The 21,341-nt window shown below is 41.6% G+C and overlaps 3 protein-coding genes across 4 annotated transcripts in view; all 3 read right to left on the bottom strand.

Annotated features, from left to right (window-relative positions):
- Positions 1 to 2,248: 2,248 nt before the first annotated feature.
- LOC121531492 (mesoderm posterior protein 1-like) lies at positions 2,249 to 3,998 on the bottom strand. The gene is made up of 3 exons (XM_041836727.1): positions 3,936 to 3,998; positions 2,487 to 3,179; positions 2,249 to 2,308 (listed from the first exon to the last, which is right to left on the bottom strand). Exons 1-3 carry the CDS (start codon positions 3,996 to 3,998, stop codon positions 2,249 to 2,251), a joined length of 816 nt encoding a protein of 271 aa, XP_041692661.1.
- An 11,540-nt stretch (positions 3,999 to 15,538) lies between these two features.
- LOC121531493 (mesoderm posterior protein 1-like) lies at positions 15,539 to 16,598 on the bottom strand. The gene is made up of 2 exons (XM_041836728.2): positions 15,795 to 16,598; positions 15,539 to 15,592 (listed from the first exon to the last, which is right to left on the bottom strand). Exons 1-2 carry the CDS (start codon positions 16,596 to 16,598, stop codon positions 15,539 to 15,541), a joined length of 858 nt encoding a protein of 285 aa, XP_041692662.2.
- Positions 16,599 to 19,005: 2,407 nt separating this feature from the next.
- sv2bb (synaptic vesicle glycoprotein 2Bb) overlaps positions 19,006 to 21,341 on the bottom strand; it is a 46,961-nt gene continuing 44,625 nt past the window's right edge. For both annotated transcript variants that reach the window (XM_041837194.2, XM_041837193.2), the window contains exon 13: positions 19,006 to 21,244. In XM_041837194.2, coding sequence (XP_041693128.1) covers positions 21,061 to 21,244 — 184 coding nt within the window. In that variant the 3' untranslated portion in view covers positions 19,006 to 21,060. The remainder of the gene's footprint in view (positions 21,245 to 21,341) is intronic.

The raw sequence follows: 21,341 nt of genomic DNA, 5'->3' as shown, positions 1-21,341 counted from the left end.
TTAATGGCCTTCAAAGTGTTGGCAAGAGGAAGTAGATGGGAAAGGGACAGATGCAGAGTGTGACATTCCGCCCTGACTGTCTGGGAATCAGGATACATGGACAGCAGGGGGACTAGCTGTCACCTTGACTCACCCACAGCACATGCAGGGATTTAAGCTTAACCTGCCTAGTCGGACCACCCACCCCCTCTTTAAGGTTTACACTACAGGCACTGTACAGTATATAAGGAAGGGCTGTGCACAGAAAAGCATACCTCATGACTGCCATCTTGATATTGGACTCATGTAGGCTACTGTAAATCAGTCTTGTGGAATCTGAAACAAAGATATTTCACCCAGAAAAAGCAACTTGTTTGAGTAAACCTGAATGAATAACAAAAGAGGGCTTTTTCTGGACTTATAGGTTTCATTTGTTTGCTCAGGCCAGGAAGAAAGGAAGCTTTAGTGTCAATTAGCTCAATGTCCAGCCCCTGATAATCCTCTGAAACCCTTACAAGCCCCATGATGGTTCAATTAACACCCCTGTGCAAGGATGATGGGATATGTGTTTGATCTACCATCCAGTATACAAAGTTAGTAGTTAGGCCTACTAACATATTTACATACACACACTAAAAAGGTTGTGAGGGGAGTGATAGGATAATATATCAAATTTGACTTTTGTACAATGACTTGATACTATTGTATATATTTCGTATAGTTATTGATGTCATGGGATGTTTATACCGTTTCCTCTCCACCTCCGCCTGTATTTCTAGTGACACATCAGCTTCGTTCCACCCTCAACCCTTGAGAAAGAAACGCAGATACAATTAGTTGCCCACAACCGGATGTATCCTGTTTTCAGGGATACAGCTAATTCAACCTAGGTTCCTTTTCCGCTGAAAACGAATGTGGGAACTTCGCTCAGGCGTTTACTTTTGCGACTGATACGTTAGGTTAGGTTACAGTATACGACCTGCTGTAACCTAATATGTTGATATGCTCCGATTTACCTGTATATATATTTTTTGTAAATATCTTTGTCAATAGTTCACTCAAGTTTATCTTCATCTTACTGGCTGCAGTGGCTGCCTTTTTGTATATTTTTTCAGATACAATAGGAATATGGCCTACTGTATAAAATCAGTAGCCCTCAGCATATCTGCTGAATTCAGATGAAGTTGGCGGTCATCTCATCTCTGATTTGCAATGAAAATCATATATGTCCTAAATAATACTATCTATCGAGAAAGCAGGATGAAGGCCAAGCATTTTCATCGAATATTTGGCAAATACGACCCAACTCCTAAAAATGTTTTTAAAAACATCTTATGATTGGGCGGGCCTGAGGTGAGCTGAGCGCGAAGGTTGTTTGGCGATGCAGGATGATTCAGGGATACCAAGTCAAAAACAGGTGATACGATTACAAATTGCATAATATTTGTGCATAATTAGCCAACTTTAGGTTAGTCCTAGACCTTGCACGGAATGGTGGCCTAATGTCGCGAGTGGCGCAGTGGTCTAAGGCACTGCATCGCAGTGCTAGCTGTGCCACTAGCGATCCTGGTTCGAGTCCAGGCTCTGTCGCAGCCGGCCGCAACCGGGAGACCCATGGGCGGCGCACAATTGGTCCAGCGTCGTCTAAGGTAGGGGAGGGTTTGGCCGGCAGGGATGTGGGTTTGTTTCCCAAGGGGGGCCAGTATGATAGAAAAAAAAAAAAAAACTCTACGTATGCATTCACTAACTGTAAGTCGCTCTGGATAAGAGCGTCTACTAAATGACTAAAATGTAATGTAATGTTAACTTTATCAGATGTTATATCCTCATCATCAAGCGGTTGCATCAAGGTTCAAGGCATATCACTTGTTTAAATTGAAACAAACAATGTTGTAGGCCTATTTACTAATCTCACTAAGGTAGCCACATTTTAAGTCAAATTCTTCAGTCAAGGGATATATTTAATAAATTGTAATTAGGCCTACTGAAGGCCAAAACATGATCGAGGTTGTTTAATTATTCAATTCATAAAATACACAAAGCAATATTATTGACTATTAATTTTTATTACAAATATAATCCAAGACACATAAATTAGATTTAGAAAAATATAATCGTATAAATAGCTACATACATATCATCACTTTCATTGAAACAATCAACAATTGTTTGTATCCCAGTTATAAATAGATATTTAGGTACATCTTTTGTCCATAATGTCTCTGATCTAGGCTGTCTGTATCTTCAGACGTTTTCACCTCTTCACTCATTATTGGAAATAGGCCAGATCAAATTGCTTGATGTCACTCTGGATCACCTGGTTGTGCATCTGTAGAAGAGAGTACATTCTTTCAGTTTCAGACAACATTCAGAATTAAAAGAGGACATGGGATATAAAATATCTGCTTTATATATTGCTCTTTCTCAAGAGAAGTAATGGTTTGCTATTGGATAATATAAATGAGAAGATTACAGACAATATTATAGTGATCTAGAGGCATATTTACCTGAAATAAGGTCATGTCCTGATAGGAGACCGCTGACGTCAGGTAGTCTGGTTCCAGTTGTGTCTCTGTGTTGTTGGTACATGATGTGACCAGTGGCAGACAGTATTGATCATTGCTCTGGATGTTCCCCTGCAGTCTCTCCTGATACCACTGTCCAGAAATGGAGCTTCCCTGAGGGCATTGTGGCATATACTGGTGTGGTGTGGTTTCCATCTCTCTTTTCAGGCATGGCTCCTCTTGGCTAAGCTCAAGCTGGGCCGACAGGTGGGAGATGTAGCCGATGGTGAGGCGCAGGGTCTCGATCTTGGTCAGAGTCTGTCCAGCCGGAGCCACAGAGGGGGGCAGGTAGGTCCTGAGGTGGTTGAGGGCTTTGGTCAGGTCTCTCATCCTCAGCTTCTCCCTCTCACTGGCGCTCTCCCGCTTCATCCCAGGGAACTTGGACCTAGACTTTCTCTTCTCCTGAGATGGGAGTTCTTCTATCCTCTGTCTTTTGGCAGCTTGGCTGATGCAGCCTGAAGCGTTGGAAGCTTCATTCTCCTGACCACCTCCCCACTGGAAACAAGGGGGAGAGAGGCAGAAGGAGTCAATGGAGGAGGCAGGTGACAGGCTACTACAGGCACTGTAATAACCAGGGTCGGAGCTGGGACAGCTAGGCTCCAGAAAGCCATCACTGTCCAGCAGATGCTCTCCAGCCTGAAGAAACAAGAGTTTAGAGAAATCAACGGAGTCCATTACTGCAGTGTTTTCTGAGCTATGAAGATCTTTAGTCTGTCTGTCCTTGGAGAGGTTTTGAGGAGTACTGGAGGACCCCAGAGCTGCTCCCCAATTTATCCTACAGGCAGGTGTGATATGGCACCTTCAGTGGTCACCTCAGGGTGCCTGGACTTCAAAGTGCCCAAGGACAGATCACACTAGACGCACGGGGTCCCTGGGAAACACCCTCCTAGAGCCAGGTGTTAGGTGGCAGGCAGATTATAATTAAATCTGCATCAAGTTCAAGAATTCATGGTGGGAGAGATTGTTGTATTGAACAATTTACTAAATTGGGCAGTATTGGATAGGATTGTATTGAATTTAAATAATTTGGGCAGCTTTTGAATATGCCCACTGGACAAAAACGGGTTGAATCAAGGTTGTTTCCACACCATAAAAAAAAAAGCAATGTGATGACGTTGAATCAACGTGGAAAGCTGATTGGATTTGCAAAAAGTCATCAACGTAAGGAAGTCTGTTGTTGTTTTTTCACCCAACTTATAAATGATTTGTTGATTTCACAGTGAAATTAGTTGACAACGCAACCAAATGTAAATCAAAACTAGACATTGAACTGACGTCTGTGCCCAGTGGGTAGGGGCTGTTAAAAAAAAGTTATAATTATTATTTGTGTTTTGGAATGCACATTATGCAAATAACTATAAACACCCAAATACTATCCTATTCTATTTCTACATAACTCAACACAATGCCGGCCTTCAGCAGAATCTTATAATTCTCAATGACCAATAGTCCCATGGCTCTCAGCAGCTCTCACTGGTAAAAGAAGTGTGCCAGCTGTAATGTGTGAAGTTCACACCTCTCCTCTGTTTAGACAAGCAGACAACTCCTACACTGCCTTGGAAAATAGAGGGAATAGAGCTGTTTTATTTACCATCCATATTGTTCTTTTTTTCTCTCACAAATTATGGTGAGTCATTGTTAATCTGAAGAGATTGGCTCTGTCAAGATCAAGGTGCTGGATAACCTTCTATGCAGCAATTGAATTAGTCACTGGATGCAAAAAGAGACACTTGTGGTGAAATAATTGTCTGGGATATCTCAATGTGATATCACACATGTGGGTGAAAACTAGTCGGTAGTAATTTTTTGTATACAAAACCTGAAACTAGGCTCTAATAATAACTTTTGGAAAGAGTAATCTTATCATAAACAATCTCGAACTTCTTTTCCATATTCATAAACCCTGTGAACAGAAATAACATTGTGTTTTTGTGGTCTTAGCTGTTTTTCTGGGCCTGAGGTGCTATTTGGCACCTCTACCTTTCCCACCCCGGGCGTGTGGATTGCAGTGGTTGTGGAACTGGTCATAAGAGAATGTTCCCACAGAAGAGAGTGTCACATTTATCCCCTTCCCTCATAGGTGTAGAGCTGTGATGATGAGACCTAAAACATGGCCAGAATACACACACACACACACACACACACACATAGCATGTCTCACAGCAATACAACCAGTGGTTCTTATTAATTTCTCCAGTGAATACAAATATAATGCCCGCACTCCACAGTAGAGCCACATTTGGTAATAAAAAAGGAGAATGGGTAGAAATAAACAAGAGTAGTTGACTCTCTACTGACTGATTTCATTCTGTTTTATAAGGAAGCATGGTATGTGAGGAGACACCTCTGTGCCAGTGACAGAACTGACAGATGCACTGAAGAATAGGTCAGAAGGTAACATTCCCGTCTCATCTCCTAACCTCAGCCTAACCTCTAAATCCGAACCTTCTGAATGTATTACAAATGTAATATTATGAGTGTTTAGCTACTGGCTAGTTCATTGAGGTTAGTGAAGCCAAAATATGAGACATAATCCTTTGCCATGACTTTGTATCAAAGTAGTATTTTGTCTGTGTTACATTTCCTAACACTCATAACGTTTTGTATTATCAATTTTGGATGACTAAATATTAAGGAGTGACACATAATAATAATATCTCTGCTTTGTATATTATTGTATAAACAGTACCAGTCAAAGATTTGGACACACCTCATTCTAGGGTTTTTCTTTATTGTTACTATTTTCTACATTGTAGAATAATAGTGAAGACATCAAAACTTTGAAATAACACATATGGAATCATGTAGTAACCAAAAAATATGTAGTAACTAAAAAAGTGTTAAACAAATCAAAATATATTTTATATTTGAGATTCTTCCAATAGCCACCCTTTGCCTTGATGACAGCTTTGCACACTCTTGGCATTCTCTCAACCAGCTTCACCTGGAAAGCTTTTCCAACAGTCTTGAAGGAGTTCCCTCATATGCTGAGCACTTGTTGGCTGCTTTTCCTTCACTTTGTGGTCCGACTCATCCCAAACCATCTCAATTGGGTTGAGGTCGGGGGATTGTGAAGGCCAGGTCATCTGATGCAGCACTCCATCACTCTCCTTCTTGGTAAAATAGCCTTTACACAGCCTGGAGGTGTGTTGGGTCATTGTCCTGTTGAAAAACAAATGATAGTCCCACTAAGCCCAAATCAGATGCGATGGCGTATCACTGCAGAATGCTGTGGTAGCCATGCTGGTTAAGTGTGCCTTGAATTCAATCACAGACAGTGTCACCAGAAAATCACCCCCACACCATAACACCTCCTCCTCCATGCTTTACGGTGGGAAATACATATGCGGAGATCATCCGTTCACCCACACCGTGTCTCACAAAGCCACGGCGGTTGGAACCAAAAATCTCAAATTTGGACACCAGACCAAAGGACACATTTCCACTGGTCTAATGTCCGTTGATCGTGTTTCTTGGCCCAAGCAAGTCTCTTCTTCTTACTGGTGTCCTTTATTGGTGGTTTCTTTGCAGCAATTCGACCATGAAGGCCTGATTCACACAGTCTCCTCTGAACAATTGATGTTGAGATGCGTCTGTTACTTGAACTCTGTGAAGCATTTATTTGGGCTGCAATTTCTGAGGCTGGTAACTCTAATGAACTTATCCTCTGCAGCAGAGGTAACTCTGGGTCTTCAATATCTGTGGTGGTCCTCATGAGAGCCAGTTTCATCATAGCGCTTGATGGTTTTTGCGACTGCACTTGAAGAAACTTTAAAAGTTCTTGAAATGTTCCATATTGACTGACCTTCATGTCTTAAAGTAATGATGGACTGTTGTTTCTCTTTGCTTATTTGAGCTGTTCTTGCCATAATATGGACCCCCTACCTTGTCACAACACAACTGATTGGCTCAAACGCATTAAGAAGGAAAGAAATTCCACAAATTAACTTTTAACAAGGCACACCTGTTAATTGAAATGCATTCCAGGTGACTACCTCATGAAGCTGGTTGAGAGAATGCCAAGAGTGTGCAAAGCTGTCATCAAGGCAAAGGGTGGCTGATGGAAGAATCTCAAATATAAAATATATTTTCATTTGTGTTACGACTTCCTCCGAAGCTGCCTCCTCTCCTTGTTCGGGCAGGCTTCGGCGGTCGTCGTCACCGGCCTTCTAGCCACTGTCGCTCCTCATCTCATCATTCCATTGGTTTTGTCTTGTTTATTGCACACACCTGGTTCATATCCCCTCATCAGTACCTGTATAAGTGTTCCCTCTGCCCCCTTGTCTTTGTGTGTGATTGTTTATTGTGGAGGTTAGTGAAGCTCGGTGGAGCGCCGTGTATTTTGTATCGCCAGGATATTTCCCTGTGTGCGTTGTATTTTCCAGTGCGCCTGTTTTGCGCATTGGAGTGTTTTTGACGCATTATTACGTTATTCTGTGATTTACCCTCCTGCGCCTGACTCCTTCAACATCACCTCATCACAATTTTTAAAACAATTGATTGGTTACTACATGATTCCATATGTGTTATTTCATGACTGTAAGTCGCTTTGGATAAAAGCGTCTGCTAAATGGCATATTATATATTACAGTGGGGGAAAAAAGTATTTAGTCAGCCACCAATTGTGCAAGTTCTCCCACTTAAAAAGATGAGAGAGGCCTGTAATTTTCATCATAGGTACACGTCTACTATGACAGACAAAATGAGAAAAAAAAATCCAGAAAATCACATTGTAGGATTTTTTATGAATTTATTTGCAAATTATGGTGGAAAATAAGTATTTGGTCAATAACAAAAGTTTCTCAATATTTTGTTATATACCCTTTGTTGGCAATGACACAGGTCAAACGTTTTCTGTAAGTCTTCACAAGGTTTTCACACACTGTTGCTGGTGTGTGGCCCATTCCTCCATGCAGATCTCCTCTAGAGCAGTGATGTTTTGGGGCTGTCGCTGGGCAACACAGACTTTAAACTCCCTCCAAAGATTTTCTATGGGGTTGAGATCTGGAGACTGGCTAGGCCACTCCAGGACCTTGAAATGCTTCTTACGAAGCCACTCCTTCGTTGCCTGGGCGGTGTGTTTGGGATCATTGTCATGCTGAAAGACCCAGCCACGTTTCATCTTCAATGCCCTTGCTGATGGAAGGAGGTTTTCACTCAAAATCTCACGATACATGGCCCCATTCATTCTTTACTTTACACAGATCAGTCGTCCTGGTCCCTTTGCAGAAAAACAGCCCCAAAGCATGATGTTTCCACCCCCATGCTTCACAGTAGGTATGGCGTTCTTTGGATGCAACTCAGCATTTTTTGTCCTCCAAACACGACGAGTTGAGTTTTTACCAAAAAGTTCTATTTTGGTTTCATCTGACCATATGACATTCTCCCAATCCTCTTCTGGATCATCCAAATGCACTCTAGCAAACTTCAGACGGGCCTGGACATGTACTGGCTTAAGCAGGGGGACACGTCTGGCACTGCAGGATTTGAGTCCCTGGCGGCGTAGTGTGTTACTGATGGTAGGCTTTGTTACTTTGGTCCCAGCTCTCTGCAGGTCATTCACTAGGTCCCCTCGTGTGGTTCTGGGATTTTTGCTCACCGTTCTTGTGATCATTTTGACCCCACGGGGTGAGATCTTGCGTGGAGCCCCAGATCGAGGGAGATTATCAGTGGTCTTGTATGTCTTCCATTTCCTAATAATTGCTCCCACAGTTGATTTCTTCAAACCAAGCTGCTTACCTATTGCAGATTCAGTCTTCCCAGCCTGGTGCAGGTCTACAATTTTGTTTCTGGTGTCCTTTGACAGCTCTTTGGTCTTGGCCATAGTGGAGTTTGGAGTGTGACTGTTTGAGGTTGTGGACAGGTGTCTTTTATACTGATAACAAGTTCAAACAGGTGCCATTAATACAGGTAACGAGTGGAGGACAGAGGAGCCTCTTAAAGAAGAAGTTACAGGTCTGTGAGAGCCAGAAATCTTGCTTGTTTGTAGGTGACCAAATACTTATTTTCCACCATAATTTGCAAATAAATTCATTAAAAATCCTACAATGTGATTTTCTGGATTTTTTTTTCTCCATGTGTCTGTCATAGTTGACGTGTACCTATGATGAAAATTACAGGCCTCTCTCATCTTTCCACAATTGGTGGCTGACTAAATAATTTTTTTCCCCACTGTATATTATTATTTCATAGGCTTGATGTCTTCACTATTATTCTACAATGTAGAAAATAGTAAAAATAAAGGAAAACCCTGGAAACTTTTGACTGGTAATGTACACTACTGTTCAACATGTTTGGGTCACTTAGAAATGTCCTTGTTTTTGAAAGAAAAGCAATTTTTTTGTCCATTAAAATAACATCAAATTGATCAGAAATACAGTGTAGACGTTGTAAATCAAATCAAATCAAATCAAATTTTATTGGTCACATGCGCCGAATACAACAGGTGCAGACATTACAGTGAAATGCTTACTTACAGCCCTTAACCAACAGTGCATTTATTTTAAACAAAAAAGTAAGAATAAAACAACAACAAAAAAGTGTTGAGAAAAAAAGAGCAGAAGTAAAATAAAGTGACAGTAGGGAGGCTATATATACAGAAGCTCTCTTTGGTTATAAGAGACGATGGCAGAAACATTATGTACAAAATAAATTACAAATAACGCGGAAAAACACACATAGTAGTACAATTGGTTAGAGGGCTGTAAAACGGCAGCCATCTTCTTCCGGCGCTGTTGTAGTGGCTAATGTAGCTGGAAACGGCTGATTTTTTATGGAATATCTACAGTTGAAGTCGGAAGTTTACATACACCTGAGCCAAATACATTTAAACTGAGTTTTTCACAATTCCTGACATTTAATCCTAGTAAAAAATCACTGTCTAAGGTCAATTAGGATCACCACTCTATTTTAAGAATGTGAAATATCAGAATAATAGTAGAGAGTGATTTATTTCAGCTTTTATTTATTTAATCACATTCCCAGTGGGTCAGAAGTTTACATACACTCAATTAGTTTTTGGTAGCATTACCTTTAAATTGTTTAACTTGGGTCAAACGTTTCGGGTAGCCTTCCACAAGCTTCCCACAATAAGTTGGGTGAATTTTGGCCCATTCCTCCTGACAGAACTGGTGTAACTGAGTCAGGTTTGTAGGCCTCCTTGCTCGCACACGCTTTTTCAGTTCTGCCCACACATTTTCTATAGGATTGAGGTTAGGGCTTTGTGATGGCCACTCCAATACCTTGACTTTGTTGTCCTTAAGCCATTTTGCCACAACTTTGGAAGTATGCTTGGGGTCATTGTCCATTTGGAAGACCCATTTGCGACAAAGCTTTAACTTCCTGACTGATGTTTTGAGAAGTTGCTTCAATATATCCACATAATTTTCCTTCCTCATGATGCCATCTATTTTGTGAAGGGCACCAGTCCCTCCTGCAGCAAAGCACCCCCACAGCATGATGCTGCCATGCCCGTGCTTCACGGTTGGGATGGTGGTCTTGGGCTTGAAAGGCCCCCCTTTTTCCTCCAAACATAACGATGGTCATTATGGCCAAACAGTTCTATTTTTGTTTCATCAGACCAGAGGACATTTCTCCAAAAAGTACGATCTTTGTCCCCATGTGCAGTTGCAAACCGTAGTCTGGCGGTTTTTATGGCAGTTTTGGAGCAGTGGCTTCTTCCTTGCTGAGCGGCCTTTCGGGTTATGTCGATATAGGACACGTTTTACTGTGGATATAGATATTGTTTGTACAGATGAACGTGGTACCTTCAGGCGTTTGGAAATTGTTCCCAAGGATGAACCAGACTTGTGGAGGTCTACCATTTTTTATCCTGAGGTCTTTTGATTTTCCCATGATGTCAAGCAAAGAGGCACTGAGATTGAAGGTAGGCCTTGAAATACATCCACAGGTACACCTCCAATTGACTCAAATGATGTCAATTAGCCTATCAGAAGCTTCTAAAGCCATGACATCATTTTCTGGAATTTTCCAAGCTGTTTAAAGGCACAGTCAACTTAGTGTATGTAAACTTCTGACCCACTGGAATTGAGATACAGTGAATTATAAGTGAAATAATCTGTCTGTAAACAATTGTTGGAAAAACTACTTGTGTCTTGCACAAAGTAGATGTCCTAACCGACTTGCCAATACTATAGTTTGTTAACAATACATTTGTGGAGTGGTTGAAAAACAAGTTTTAATGACTCCAACCAAAGTGTGTGTAAACTTCCGACTTCTACTGTACATAGACTTCAACTGTACAGAGGCCCATTATCAGCAACCATCAGTCCTGTGTTCCAATGGCACGTTGTGTTTGCTAATCCAAGTTTATCATTTTAGAAGGCTAATTGATCATTAGAAAACCCTTTTGCAATTATGTTTGCACAGAATAGACTGACGAGTTTCAGAAGAAAGGAACACAGGACTGATGGTTGCTGATAATGGGCCTCTGTACGCCTATGTAGATATTCCATTAAAAATCAGCCGTTTCCAGCTACAATAGCCATTTACAACATGAACAATGTCTACACTGTATTTCTGATCAATTTGATGTCATTTTAATGGACAACAAATAGCTTTTCTTTCGAAAACAAGGACATTTCTAAGTGATCCCAAACTTTTGAATGGTAGTGTATATTTTTATTTTCTTGTATATACACTGCTCAAAAAAATTAAGGGAACACTTAAACAACACAATGTAACTCCAAGTCAATCACACTTCTGTGAAATCAAACTGTCCACTTAGGAAGCAACACTGATTGAAAATAAATGTCACATGCTGTTGTGCAAATGGAATAGACAACAGGTGGAAATTATAGGCAATTAGCAAGACACCCCCAATAAAGGACTGGTTTTGCAGGTGGTGACCACAGACCACTTCTCAGTTCCTATGCTTCCTGGCTGATGTTTTGGTCACTTTTGAATGCTGGAGGTGCTTTCACTCTAGTGGTAGCATGAGACGGAGTCTACAACCCACACAAGTGGCTCAGGTAGTGCAGCTCATCCAGGATGGCACATCAATGCGAGCTGTGGCAAGAAGGTTTGCTGTGTCTGTCAGTGTAGTGTCCAGAGCATGGAGGCGCTACCAGGAGACAGGCCAGTACATCAGGAGACGTGGAGGAGGCCGTAGGAGGGCAACAACCCAGCAGCAGGACCGCTACCTCCGCCTTTGTGCAAGGAGGAGCAGGAGGAGCACTACCAGAGCCCTGCAAAATGACCTCCAGCAGGCCACAAATGTGCATGTGTCTGCTCAAACGGTCAGAAACAGACTCAATGAGGGTGGTATGAGGGCCCGACGTTCACAGGACGTTTGGACGTTTGGCATTTGCCAGAGAACACCAAGATTGGCAAATTCGCCACTGGCGCCCTGTGCCACACTGAGCACATGTGACAGACGTGACAGAGTCTGGAGACGCCGTGGAGAACGTTCTGCTGTCTGCAACATCCTCCAGCATGACCGGTTTGGCGGTGGGTCAGTCATGGTGTGGGGTGGCATTTCTTTGGGGGGCCGCACAGCTCTCCATGTGCTCGCCAGAAGTAGCCTGACTGCCATTAGGTACCGAGATGAGATCCTCAGACCCCTTGTGAGACCATATGCTGGTGCGGTTGGCCCTGGGTTCCTCCTAATGCAAGACAATGCTAGACCTCATGTGGCTGGAGTGTGTCAGCAGTTCCTGCAAGAGGAAGGCATTGATGCTATGGACTGGCCCGCCCGTTCCCCAGACCTGAATCCAATTGAGCACATCTGGGACATCATGTCTCGCTCCATCCACCAACGCCACGTTGCACCACAGACTGTCCAGGAGTTGGCGGATGCTTTAGTCCAGGTCTGGGAGGAGATCCCTCAGGAGACCATCCGCCACCTCATCAGGAGCATGCCCAGGCGTTGTAGGGAGGTCATACAGGCACGTGGAGGCCACACACACTACTGAGCCTCATTTTGACTTGTTTTAAGGACATTACATCAAAGTTGGATCAGCCTGTAGTGTGGTTTTCCACTTTAATTTTGAGGGTGACTCCAAATCCAGACCTCCATGGGTTGATACATTTGATTTCCATTGATAATTTTTGTGTGATTTTGTTGTCAGCACATTCAACTATGTAAAGAAAAAAGTATTTAATAAGATTATTTCATTCATTCAGATCTAAGATGTGTTGTTTAAGTGTTCCCTTTATTTTTTTGAGCAGTGTACTTCTCAACTCTAAAGGAGATTTCTAACATATGTGATGATGGTCCCTTTAAACAGAATAAGGGATAAGCATAATAAAATCTTTCCATCTTTATGATCTTAGGTTGATTAGCAAATCAACATGAACTAGTTTTATTCCCAGCCTGCATGGTGAATTGTTTATTTCAGGTAAACAACATAAGTCTAAATCTTTTCCTTTGCCGGTGTGTTTGGCTGGTTTATTAAGCTTTCTATTAACACATCAAATGCCCTTGGCAAGCTGATGAAATAGGCGCTTAATTTTTATTCCTCAGATATCCAACACCTCACCTCTCCAGTGATATGCATATCCTAGCTCATCCTCTCTCACATTAGGGGATTGTTAAGATAAGGGATCATACTCTCTCTCCAGACTGAGAGGTGCCAAAGCAGTGTCTCTATTGACCTGAGGATCAGTAATGACCTGGATCGGTTTGTCTCTCTGCAGCTTGAGACATAGCTGATACATACTGGCAGCTGATACATAGATTATGCATAGATGATAGATTATAGCTAATGCATGGCAGAGACATAGCTGTTGATACCTAGCTGTTACAAAGTTGATACTGTTACATAGTTGATACATAGTTTATACTGTTACATAGCTGATACATAGTTGATACTGTTACATTTTAGTCATTTTGCAGACGCTCTTATCCAGAGCGACTTACAGTTAGTGAGTGCATACATTATTATTTTTTAATACTGGCCCCCCGTGGGAATCGAACCCACAACCCTGGCGTTGCAAACGCCATGCTCTACCAACTGAGCTACATCCCTGCCGGCCATTCCCTCCCCTACCCTGGACGACGCTGGGCCAATTATGCGCCGCCCCATGTTACATAGCTGATACATAGTTGATACTGATACAAAACTGATACATAGCTGATATTGTGACATGTGTGTGGAATGGCAGAACTTTCAGTCTCTGCCACAAGATGGCACACTGACCTCGACATGGCACTTGATCCATCTTGATCTACCTGTATTTCGCTATAATATAGTCAGTTCTACCAACAGGTTACCAGCAACCATGGTTTCACTCTAGATAAGTGAAGGAGTTAATCAATTATTCTCCATGCATCTGATAAAAATAAAAAAAAATGATCCAGGGAAAATAATAGCTTGTTGTTTACTGTTGCCCACCAGGGCTCTAACCAACACTCTCTCATCCTTGTATTAGCATGGGAGTGCTAAGCTCTTTATCTGGACTAGGATAAGAGGGGTCATTAGAATGCTAATGTCAGAGAGGAGTGTGGGTCCTGACTTATAGCTTCTCTGTGAAAGATAAACAGTGTTCTGAAGTTAAGGAGATTGTGTGGAAGCATACAATAGACCAACTATTGAAGCTTTGGTATGTAAAGATGTAGGATCTTCATTTGATCACTCTTTTGTTGCAGATCATTTTTCTGCTGAGCAGGAAATGCAAACTTGTAGTGTATTTGAGTTTTAAAAAGTATTCTAAAGTTTGTAATTTCCACTTTGAAATTTCAGATGTGATTTGCCCTAATGAAAAATGTATCAACCCCTACAAATATGTCCATTAATTATAATCCACATAATAATTGGGGCCCCGTGTAGCTCAGTTGGTAGAGCATGGCGCTTGCAACGCCAGGGTTGTGGGTTCGTTTCCCACGGGGGGCCAGTATGAAAATGTATTTACTCACTAACTGTAAGTCACTCTGGATAAGAGCGTCTGCTAAATGACTAAAATGTAAATCTATAATTCACATTTCCTGTTGCTGCAGGATTATTTTCCTGCTGTAGCTCAAATTAAGATCCTACATCTGCATGATAACTATTTAATGGAGTCAAAAGTTTAGTTGACTGATTGATGGCCTGTGTTTCATAGTCATTCTTGGATATGTTATTCTTTCCTCAGTGTGTGTACTGATGTGGAAGATATAGGCTACTAATGCATTTTAAATATTGTTTTGAAAATAAAAAGATGACGTTTTTGACCAACAGAGGGCTCTCTTTCTTTCAATTGGTGCTGTGGTAATGTTAGCTGGCAGCCGGACTGTTCGAGTTTATTTCTATCAAAGCAGTTATAACACTGCCAAGTCTGCCATGCTGTGTTCCATAATCACAAAATGCACTCCGTGTCACTCCGTGTCATATGCCTCTGTAAATGTCTGGTGGTGTGGGCTGAATTAAATGGAGGAAGTAAAACTGTCTAGACAGAAAAAGTACAGAATATTCCATTCATATTTAAATACTGTTACTTACAATTTAAAATGCTTCTTTACTTACAAACGTACTACTTTACTTACAAAACCCTTACTTTCAAATACAGGAATAGCCAAAGACACAGTTATTAGTTAATATTTTATTATTCTTATTAGAATACGTTTTGTATTTACAATGATTGTTGTATAAAATCTAGAATTTGAAAGTAAAATAAACTAGTTATATTAACATATAAATACTCTGTAGATTGAAATGTCTATGACTGGACAGTAGATTCTCTTGAAAGTAAAAGTACAGAATATTCCATTAAAATTTCAAAACTGTTACTTACAACTTAAAATGCTTCTTTGCTTACAAACTTACTACTTTACTTACAAAACCCTTATTTTTAAATACAGGAATAGCCAAAGACACATTAGTTAGTTATTAGTTAATATGTTATTATACATATAAGAATAGTTTTGTATTTACAATAATCGTTGTATTAAATCTAGAATTTGAAAGTAAAAGAAACTAGTTATATTAACATATAAATACTCTGTAGATCAAAGTAAACATCTATGACTGGACAGTAGATTATCTTGATGAGGACTTCTGTTACATCCAGAAGTCTTGAGGAATGTTCTGATAGTGGACATCTTTTCTGTATATCTGAAGGAGAAAAAAAGCAAGATTTTGTTTACTGGTTCAAACAGATTTTCTAATTTCCTTAAAACCATCAAACTGAAAAACTGCAGTGAGTGATACCAATTATTGTGAGTAAACAAAATTAACAGTATTAAAACGTGTCATTGACCATATAAATGAACAATTATTTGAACATCTAAATACTGTACATTGAATCTGTACATACCTGACATGGCTGTGCAGTCTCTGCGTACTCTGGCGATTCCAACAGCGAATCCACACTGGAGTTGAAGCTGTTGTCGTAAGCACACATGTCCATCTCACTGCTGAGTGGGTGCCTCTCCATCCCAGTGTTGTGGAGTGGGTACGTGGACGTAGCTGTGTGGAGGATCTGTTCCTGCCCTGCACGTCTCCCCACCTCTGCCTCCTCTCCCCAGCAGTACCCTGAGGAGGAGGTGTTGAACTGGCACAGCCCCACAGAGTCTTGTTGAGGTGATACATGGTGTCCCGACACGTTGAGGTTCAGCTCCTTCCTCTGACACACAGCATCCTCGCTGAGCTCTAGCTGGGCCGACAGGTGGGAGATGTAGCCGATGGTGAGGCGCAGGGTCTCGATCTTGGTCAGAGTCTGTCCAGCCGGAGCCACAGAGGGGGGCAGGTAGGTCCTGAGGTGGTTGAGGGCTTTGGTCAGGTCTCTCATCCTCAGCTTCTCCTTCTCGCTGGCGCTCTGTCTCTGCTTGCTGGGGTTCTTGGAGCGGTTCTTTCGAATCCTCCCTCCAGAGAGTCCTCCCTCGTCACTGGAGGATGGGGAAGCGGATGCCTTGGCTCCTCCAGAGTGTGTGGACCTGTGAGGTTCTGTGGCAGTCCCTCGAGGCAGGCAGGAGGATGAGAAGTCCATACAGGCGGAAGGGGAGAGGATACAGGTCTCTGGAGAAGAGATGTTATAGAACTCAGAGTCCGAACTGGGATAACTCCAGTGGTACTGAACACCAACTCCATAGTCGCTCAGTAGAGGGGCAGACATATCCATGCTGTCTGTCTGTGTCCTGTCCTGTGTGTTGGGCGGTAGGACTGAACTGAATAGCTTGGCCTGTGGGCTGGTGAAGAGGAGAGCCCTGGTTTTATGCAGGAGTCGGAGGTGTGAAGTGACACCTCTGCAGGCCCTCTCAGGCCATCAACATGGCTTCCCAGAGCTTCTCAGAGCTCAGCCCTACTGGACAGAGAGAGGCACCACCATGCAGTCCTCTGCTGGGAAATAATACATCTACTGCTGCTCAGAGAGAGACGTGTCAAATTTGACCCCTGAACAAAACAATAAACATTTTCGCTCTCATAATGTTTTTGCCATTGTGGCCTCCAAAGTCATCTGTTTTTGTAATAATTTCCCTCATGAGTTACATCAGCCACTGATTTGAATAAGGCCACTGTTCATAATGTATTAATTTAGACCATAGTGGTTCAGAGGCTGAATATTCAGATTCATTGACTGCCTTCATTTTTCATGAGGTGGGAAATATTTGCTCCAAACACAATGACTGAAACACATTCTTATGCATATAGAGCCATTATTACACATTCAATTAAATATTATTTAATATTTATAATAATTGTCAATCAATCCATCAATTGATCATTAATCATTGCTATAACATGGGGAAAATTGAAAGACTGCTGCATAATATAAGTTAGAATAATATAAGTCAGTTACAGTAAACCATCTCCTGGTGATGGCATTATATGTACATTTTGGTCATCACAGCCCACTATGAAAGGTCTTAATTATGTTTGATTATCTCTTTAGTCCTAGTTACACGTGTGGCGTGACTTTCCATTACTGGTTCACACAGTCTAGAGAACAGTGGTTGTGTCTTTAGCTGAGCTCATTAGAGGTGCCAAGTGACACCTTTGCTGTGAGAGAGTCGCTCCTGACTCTTCTCTGAACCACTAAACTGACCACTGGTGTACTCTGTGACCAGTTGACCTGTCATGTTGTGGTTTTAGGCTGCCATAGTAGATATGTACATTTATCCTGAATGACAAATCTGTACTCCCCACCCCCCAACACACATACATACACAACCACTAGTTGCACCATAAGCAATGGATGAGTTGCCCACCTGATGCACTGGGACTGAGACTGGGGGAGGTCCGTGGGGGTTTTCCTCACACATTTATGTTTATACTGAAGCCTGGTCCTGTTAACTCGTGAACATCTCCATGGGAAACAGTGCAGGATTGGGAATTACATTACCCATCTTGACCCTTGGTGAACAGGTCAAGATCACTGAATTTCCCTCTCTAGATAGATCAAGTAAATAGCTGTGAATAGAATATCTAGATCTGGACATTGTGAAAAAATTGACCTACAGCACTGTGCTGTACACGCAACTTTGCATTTCCTTATGTGACTAAACATTTAAACCACAAAATAAAATGTATTAATTTGAGAGTTGAGCAACCAAATACTTGAAAATGTTTGCCACAGTTGAATCATTATCAGTCACATTTCTAAGTGGAGCCAGTAGCATATCTGTATTACAGTGTTCCATTATTGTATACATTGTACAATGCAATGGTTGGCATCCATCCCCATCTCCAGCTGCCCTGGACCTGAGTGACCCTAGGCTCACCCTGGTGTGGGTGAGAGGGGCCAGTGGGCCTGCGGGGGTGAGGCCAGTGGGCCTGTGGTGGCCTTTGGCACCTCAGAGTGACAGCTAGAGAGAGCTGGCACCTGTCCTGTCCGCTCCCCACGCAACCAGAACCCTCAGCCTGCCTGACATGGCCCGAGCCTTCCCAGGGACGCACACTCAGCACTCCAGTTGTTTAAAGCAGTGAGTGTAGTTTTCACCTTAAAACCCAGTTTGTGGTTTTAGAGAAGAGCTGTGATGGATTTTCGCCAGATTCATATTTGTATAGCAGTTGACCTCTATTATGTCCTGTATAATTGTTTACAATTCCTCATACAATATGCAAACCAAGGAATAAGATTGATTCACTGTTAGCATTCTGTCCTACCCTACCTATAAATATCCACAGCTCCCATTTTTACTCTTGTATTGGACCTGGTGTCCTGATGTTATCCCTGGGGAAGTGAGTTGTTTCACACCTCTGGTAGAGTAAACATCACCACCCACAAATCTACCCCCCTCCAATGCTCTCTGTTGAGGACCATCCCCCACGCCCCCAATGTCCCCCCACTCAAAACAGGTGAAATGACGGGAAGCCCTGAATGGGTTCTATGTCTGACTCAAAACATCTCAACCAAGCGTAAAGAGAGCATGTTTCCAACTCAGAATGAATGAGTTATGAGAGGTGTGTAGTTCCTCACACTCCTGTTTTACACCTTTCATATCACTGGAGAAACCTGAACCAACCAGGTCTGTCTACCACTGAGTGGCCTACTACAGCCCTGATGCCAAGTAGAACCCAGACATCGCTCACAGTACACTGATAGATTTATTTTATTCCTTTCATTTTTTCACAGTTACAAAACAAAAAACAGAACATGTACGTGAAATGAATGTCTTTTTACCATGACAGACAATATTTTGAGATAAAAATATAAAAATCAAAGAACGAAGTATGGCTTTCTGTTTTACAATGACAGAGACACAAACTAACTCAGAAAAATAAAACACCCAAGAACTGTATTCATAAGCCAATCCCTTGATAATGGTGGCAGTACAGTTCAAACGCATGCTTGAGAAAGAAACAAGGTTTTATTGAAAACACCATGTACCTTATGGCTCGACAGAATCGTTGCGTTCAGGTAAGGCTGATAACTTCCTGCAGCTCAATTGATAACAGATCAGTGTATGTTTTCAAGAGAGGTATAACTACACAATGTATTGGCAATAATGTGATTGTGTCTACCTCCATATAATGGTAAAGGTGCACTATAGACTAGCTAAAGGAAACCAAAGCTACACTTTGAAGAAGGATAATTCAACATCATTCTTGCTTTGTAACTTTCTCTATTTAAAAAGAGGTGTTATTTTGCAAATATAGTGTAGATACAATAAGGATAGTCAAATGCAAAATGGTGTTTCAACAGCAAAGCCTCAGTTTGTGTAACTGTTCGATTGTTAGTATGACAGAAATAATTGGCAAAAGTCTTGTTTTGTATTGGAAAGAAATGCAATTGGCTCCTCAATACTTGACAAGAAACAGCTTATTTATGCCTAAACTAACCAAAGTGATTGTTAATTCAAGCCGGTACAGGCTACAATCCAGTCAGTTATTTACATTGACACACAGACAGTAAACATAATTCAGACTACTTGCTTTTTGAACACAGAAACATTACCTGGTAGGTAGATAACACACATGCAACTCAGTCGACAGTTATCAGTAACAGCACTGTGTGCTTTAGTGAATCCCCCATCCCCAATGCAATAAGAGCATTTCCCCCACATATTGTAAAACACATTTGTTTTCGTATTTCTATGTGGTATCCCTTAAACAGAAAAACGAAAGATGTCATCGCATAGACAACACAAATAAAGCACAGCCAAGAGCATCATGTGCAGTAACATGGAGGCTGAACTGATAACATTTACAAGCAAGCACACAAACACACTGTAGGACCAACCAGTTTGCTAAATGAAGTTGCTAGTTAGATTCAATTGTGAAGTTGGAACGCAAAAATCAACAACGAAATCAATTTATTGTGGTTTCCAGGTGCATATTCAGCAGGAAAATAATATTAGAATGGAACGGGCAAATACTGCAGTAAATTGCAGTTCTATGTTGTTCTTTTTGCGGCGACCTACTGAGTATAGTTCTGGTTGATGGACTATAACCTCAACACTCAACTAAAGGTAGGGATTCAAAAATACAGTTCAGATGTGAAGGATATTTGCTGTTCTCCCACTTCATACTGTAGGTTGATTGTAACACAAGACAAGAAAAGGAGGGAGTGCTACAGTCTATAGAGTTTACATTTTGGTGAGAAAGTAGAGGGTGTGAGTTGAGAACTATTCATTGAGGCAGGGCTAAGATAAAAAAAACATAATTCTAGCAAAACAAAACAACAACAGTATGTGAATTCAAAATGGCACTGGAGAAAGATTTCCATGACCAGATATATGTTTCTGGTTACCTCCATCAAGAGGTTTACATATTTTCAGATTTCTCATCTTGTCTCAGATGTACAGTATCATAAATTAGTGGGGCAAATTATGATTCATAGACTGATAGATAAGCGATTGAATTAGAGAAAATGTCCATTTGGTCCCAAGAATAATTTAGATACAGAGTAGATTTTAAAGCATTTCACTCCAAACACATCATAACTGTTGAGACAGAACAGACAATGAAGCACACTGTTAGTTAGCATGTTATTAAAGGTTCTCTATATCTTGCTGGAACAAACTCCCATCAATTCCTGTTGGTTACAGCCAATCTTGCTTAATGCCTGTGTGTCTCTCAGAGTAACTCCGCCTGTAAAGGTTGCTTCCTGGCACCTTTGACCTTTGGCCAGTATGACCACCTCACTGGAGGATCTTCTCCCGGGTCTCGGGCAGCTTGAGGGCCACCAGGCCTCCGCACACCAGAGCAGCGCAGGAGAGGAGAATGGGGACGATTTTGGTGACCCCCACAAAGGAGGCAAAGATGGAGCTACCCAGGATAGCAGCCAGTTTACAGAGGGCATTCAGCACTCCAAACGCTGTGGCTCTGTGGGAGGAGGTTAGGGACACAGGTTAAATAACCACAGGAAACATTATTGTCTTAGTCTTTAACTTTATGATCATGGGTTGACATAGTCTAAGAG

This window comes from Coregonus clupeaformis, chromosome 19 (assembly GCF_020615455.1).
Source record: "Coregonus clupeaformis isolate EN_2021a chromosome 19, ASM2061545v1, whole genome shotgun sequence".
In the NCBI taxonomy this organism is placed as follows: Eukaryota; Metazoa; Chordata; class Actinopteri; order Salmoniformes; family Salmonidae; genus Coregonus; species Coregonus clupeaformis.
This window is presented reverse-complemented; position numbering and strand designations above follow the sequence as displayed.

Coding starts and splice junctions, on each gene's coding strand:
- LOC121531492 (XM_041836727.1), bottom strand. CDS start 3,998: ATGGGACTATTGGTCATTGAGAATTATAAGATTCTGCTGAAGGCCGGC. Junction 3,180..3,935: donor CCGGCATTGTGTTGAGTTAT/GTAGAAATAGAA, acceptor TTGTTTCTTCAG/GCTGGAGAGCATCTGCTGGA. Junction 2,309..2,486: donor AGGACATGACCTTATTTCAG/GTAAATATGCCT, acceptor TCTCTTCTACAG/ATGCACAACCAGGTGATCCA.
- LOC121531493 (XM_041836728.2), bottom strand. CDS start 16,598: ATGGATATGTCTGCCCCTCTACTGAGCGACTATGGAGTTGGTGTTCAG. Junction 15,593..15,794: donor AGACTGCACAGCCATGTCAG/GTATGTACAGAT, acceptor TTTCTCCTTCAG/ATATACAGAAAAGATGTCCA.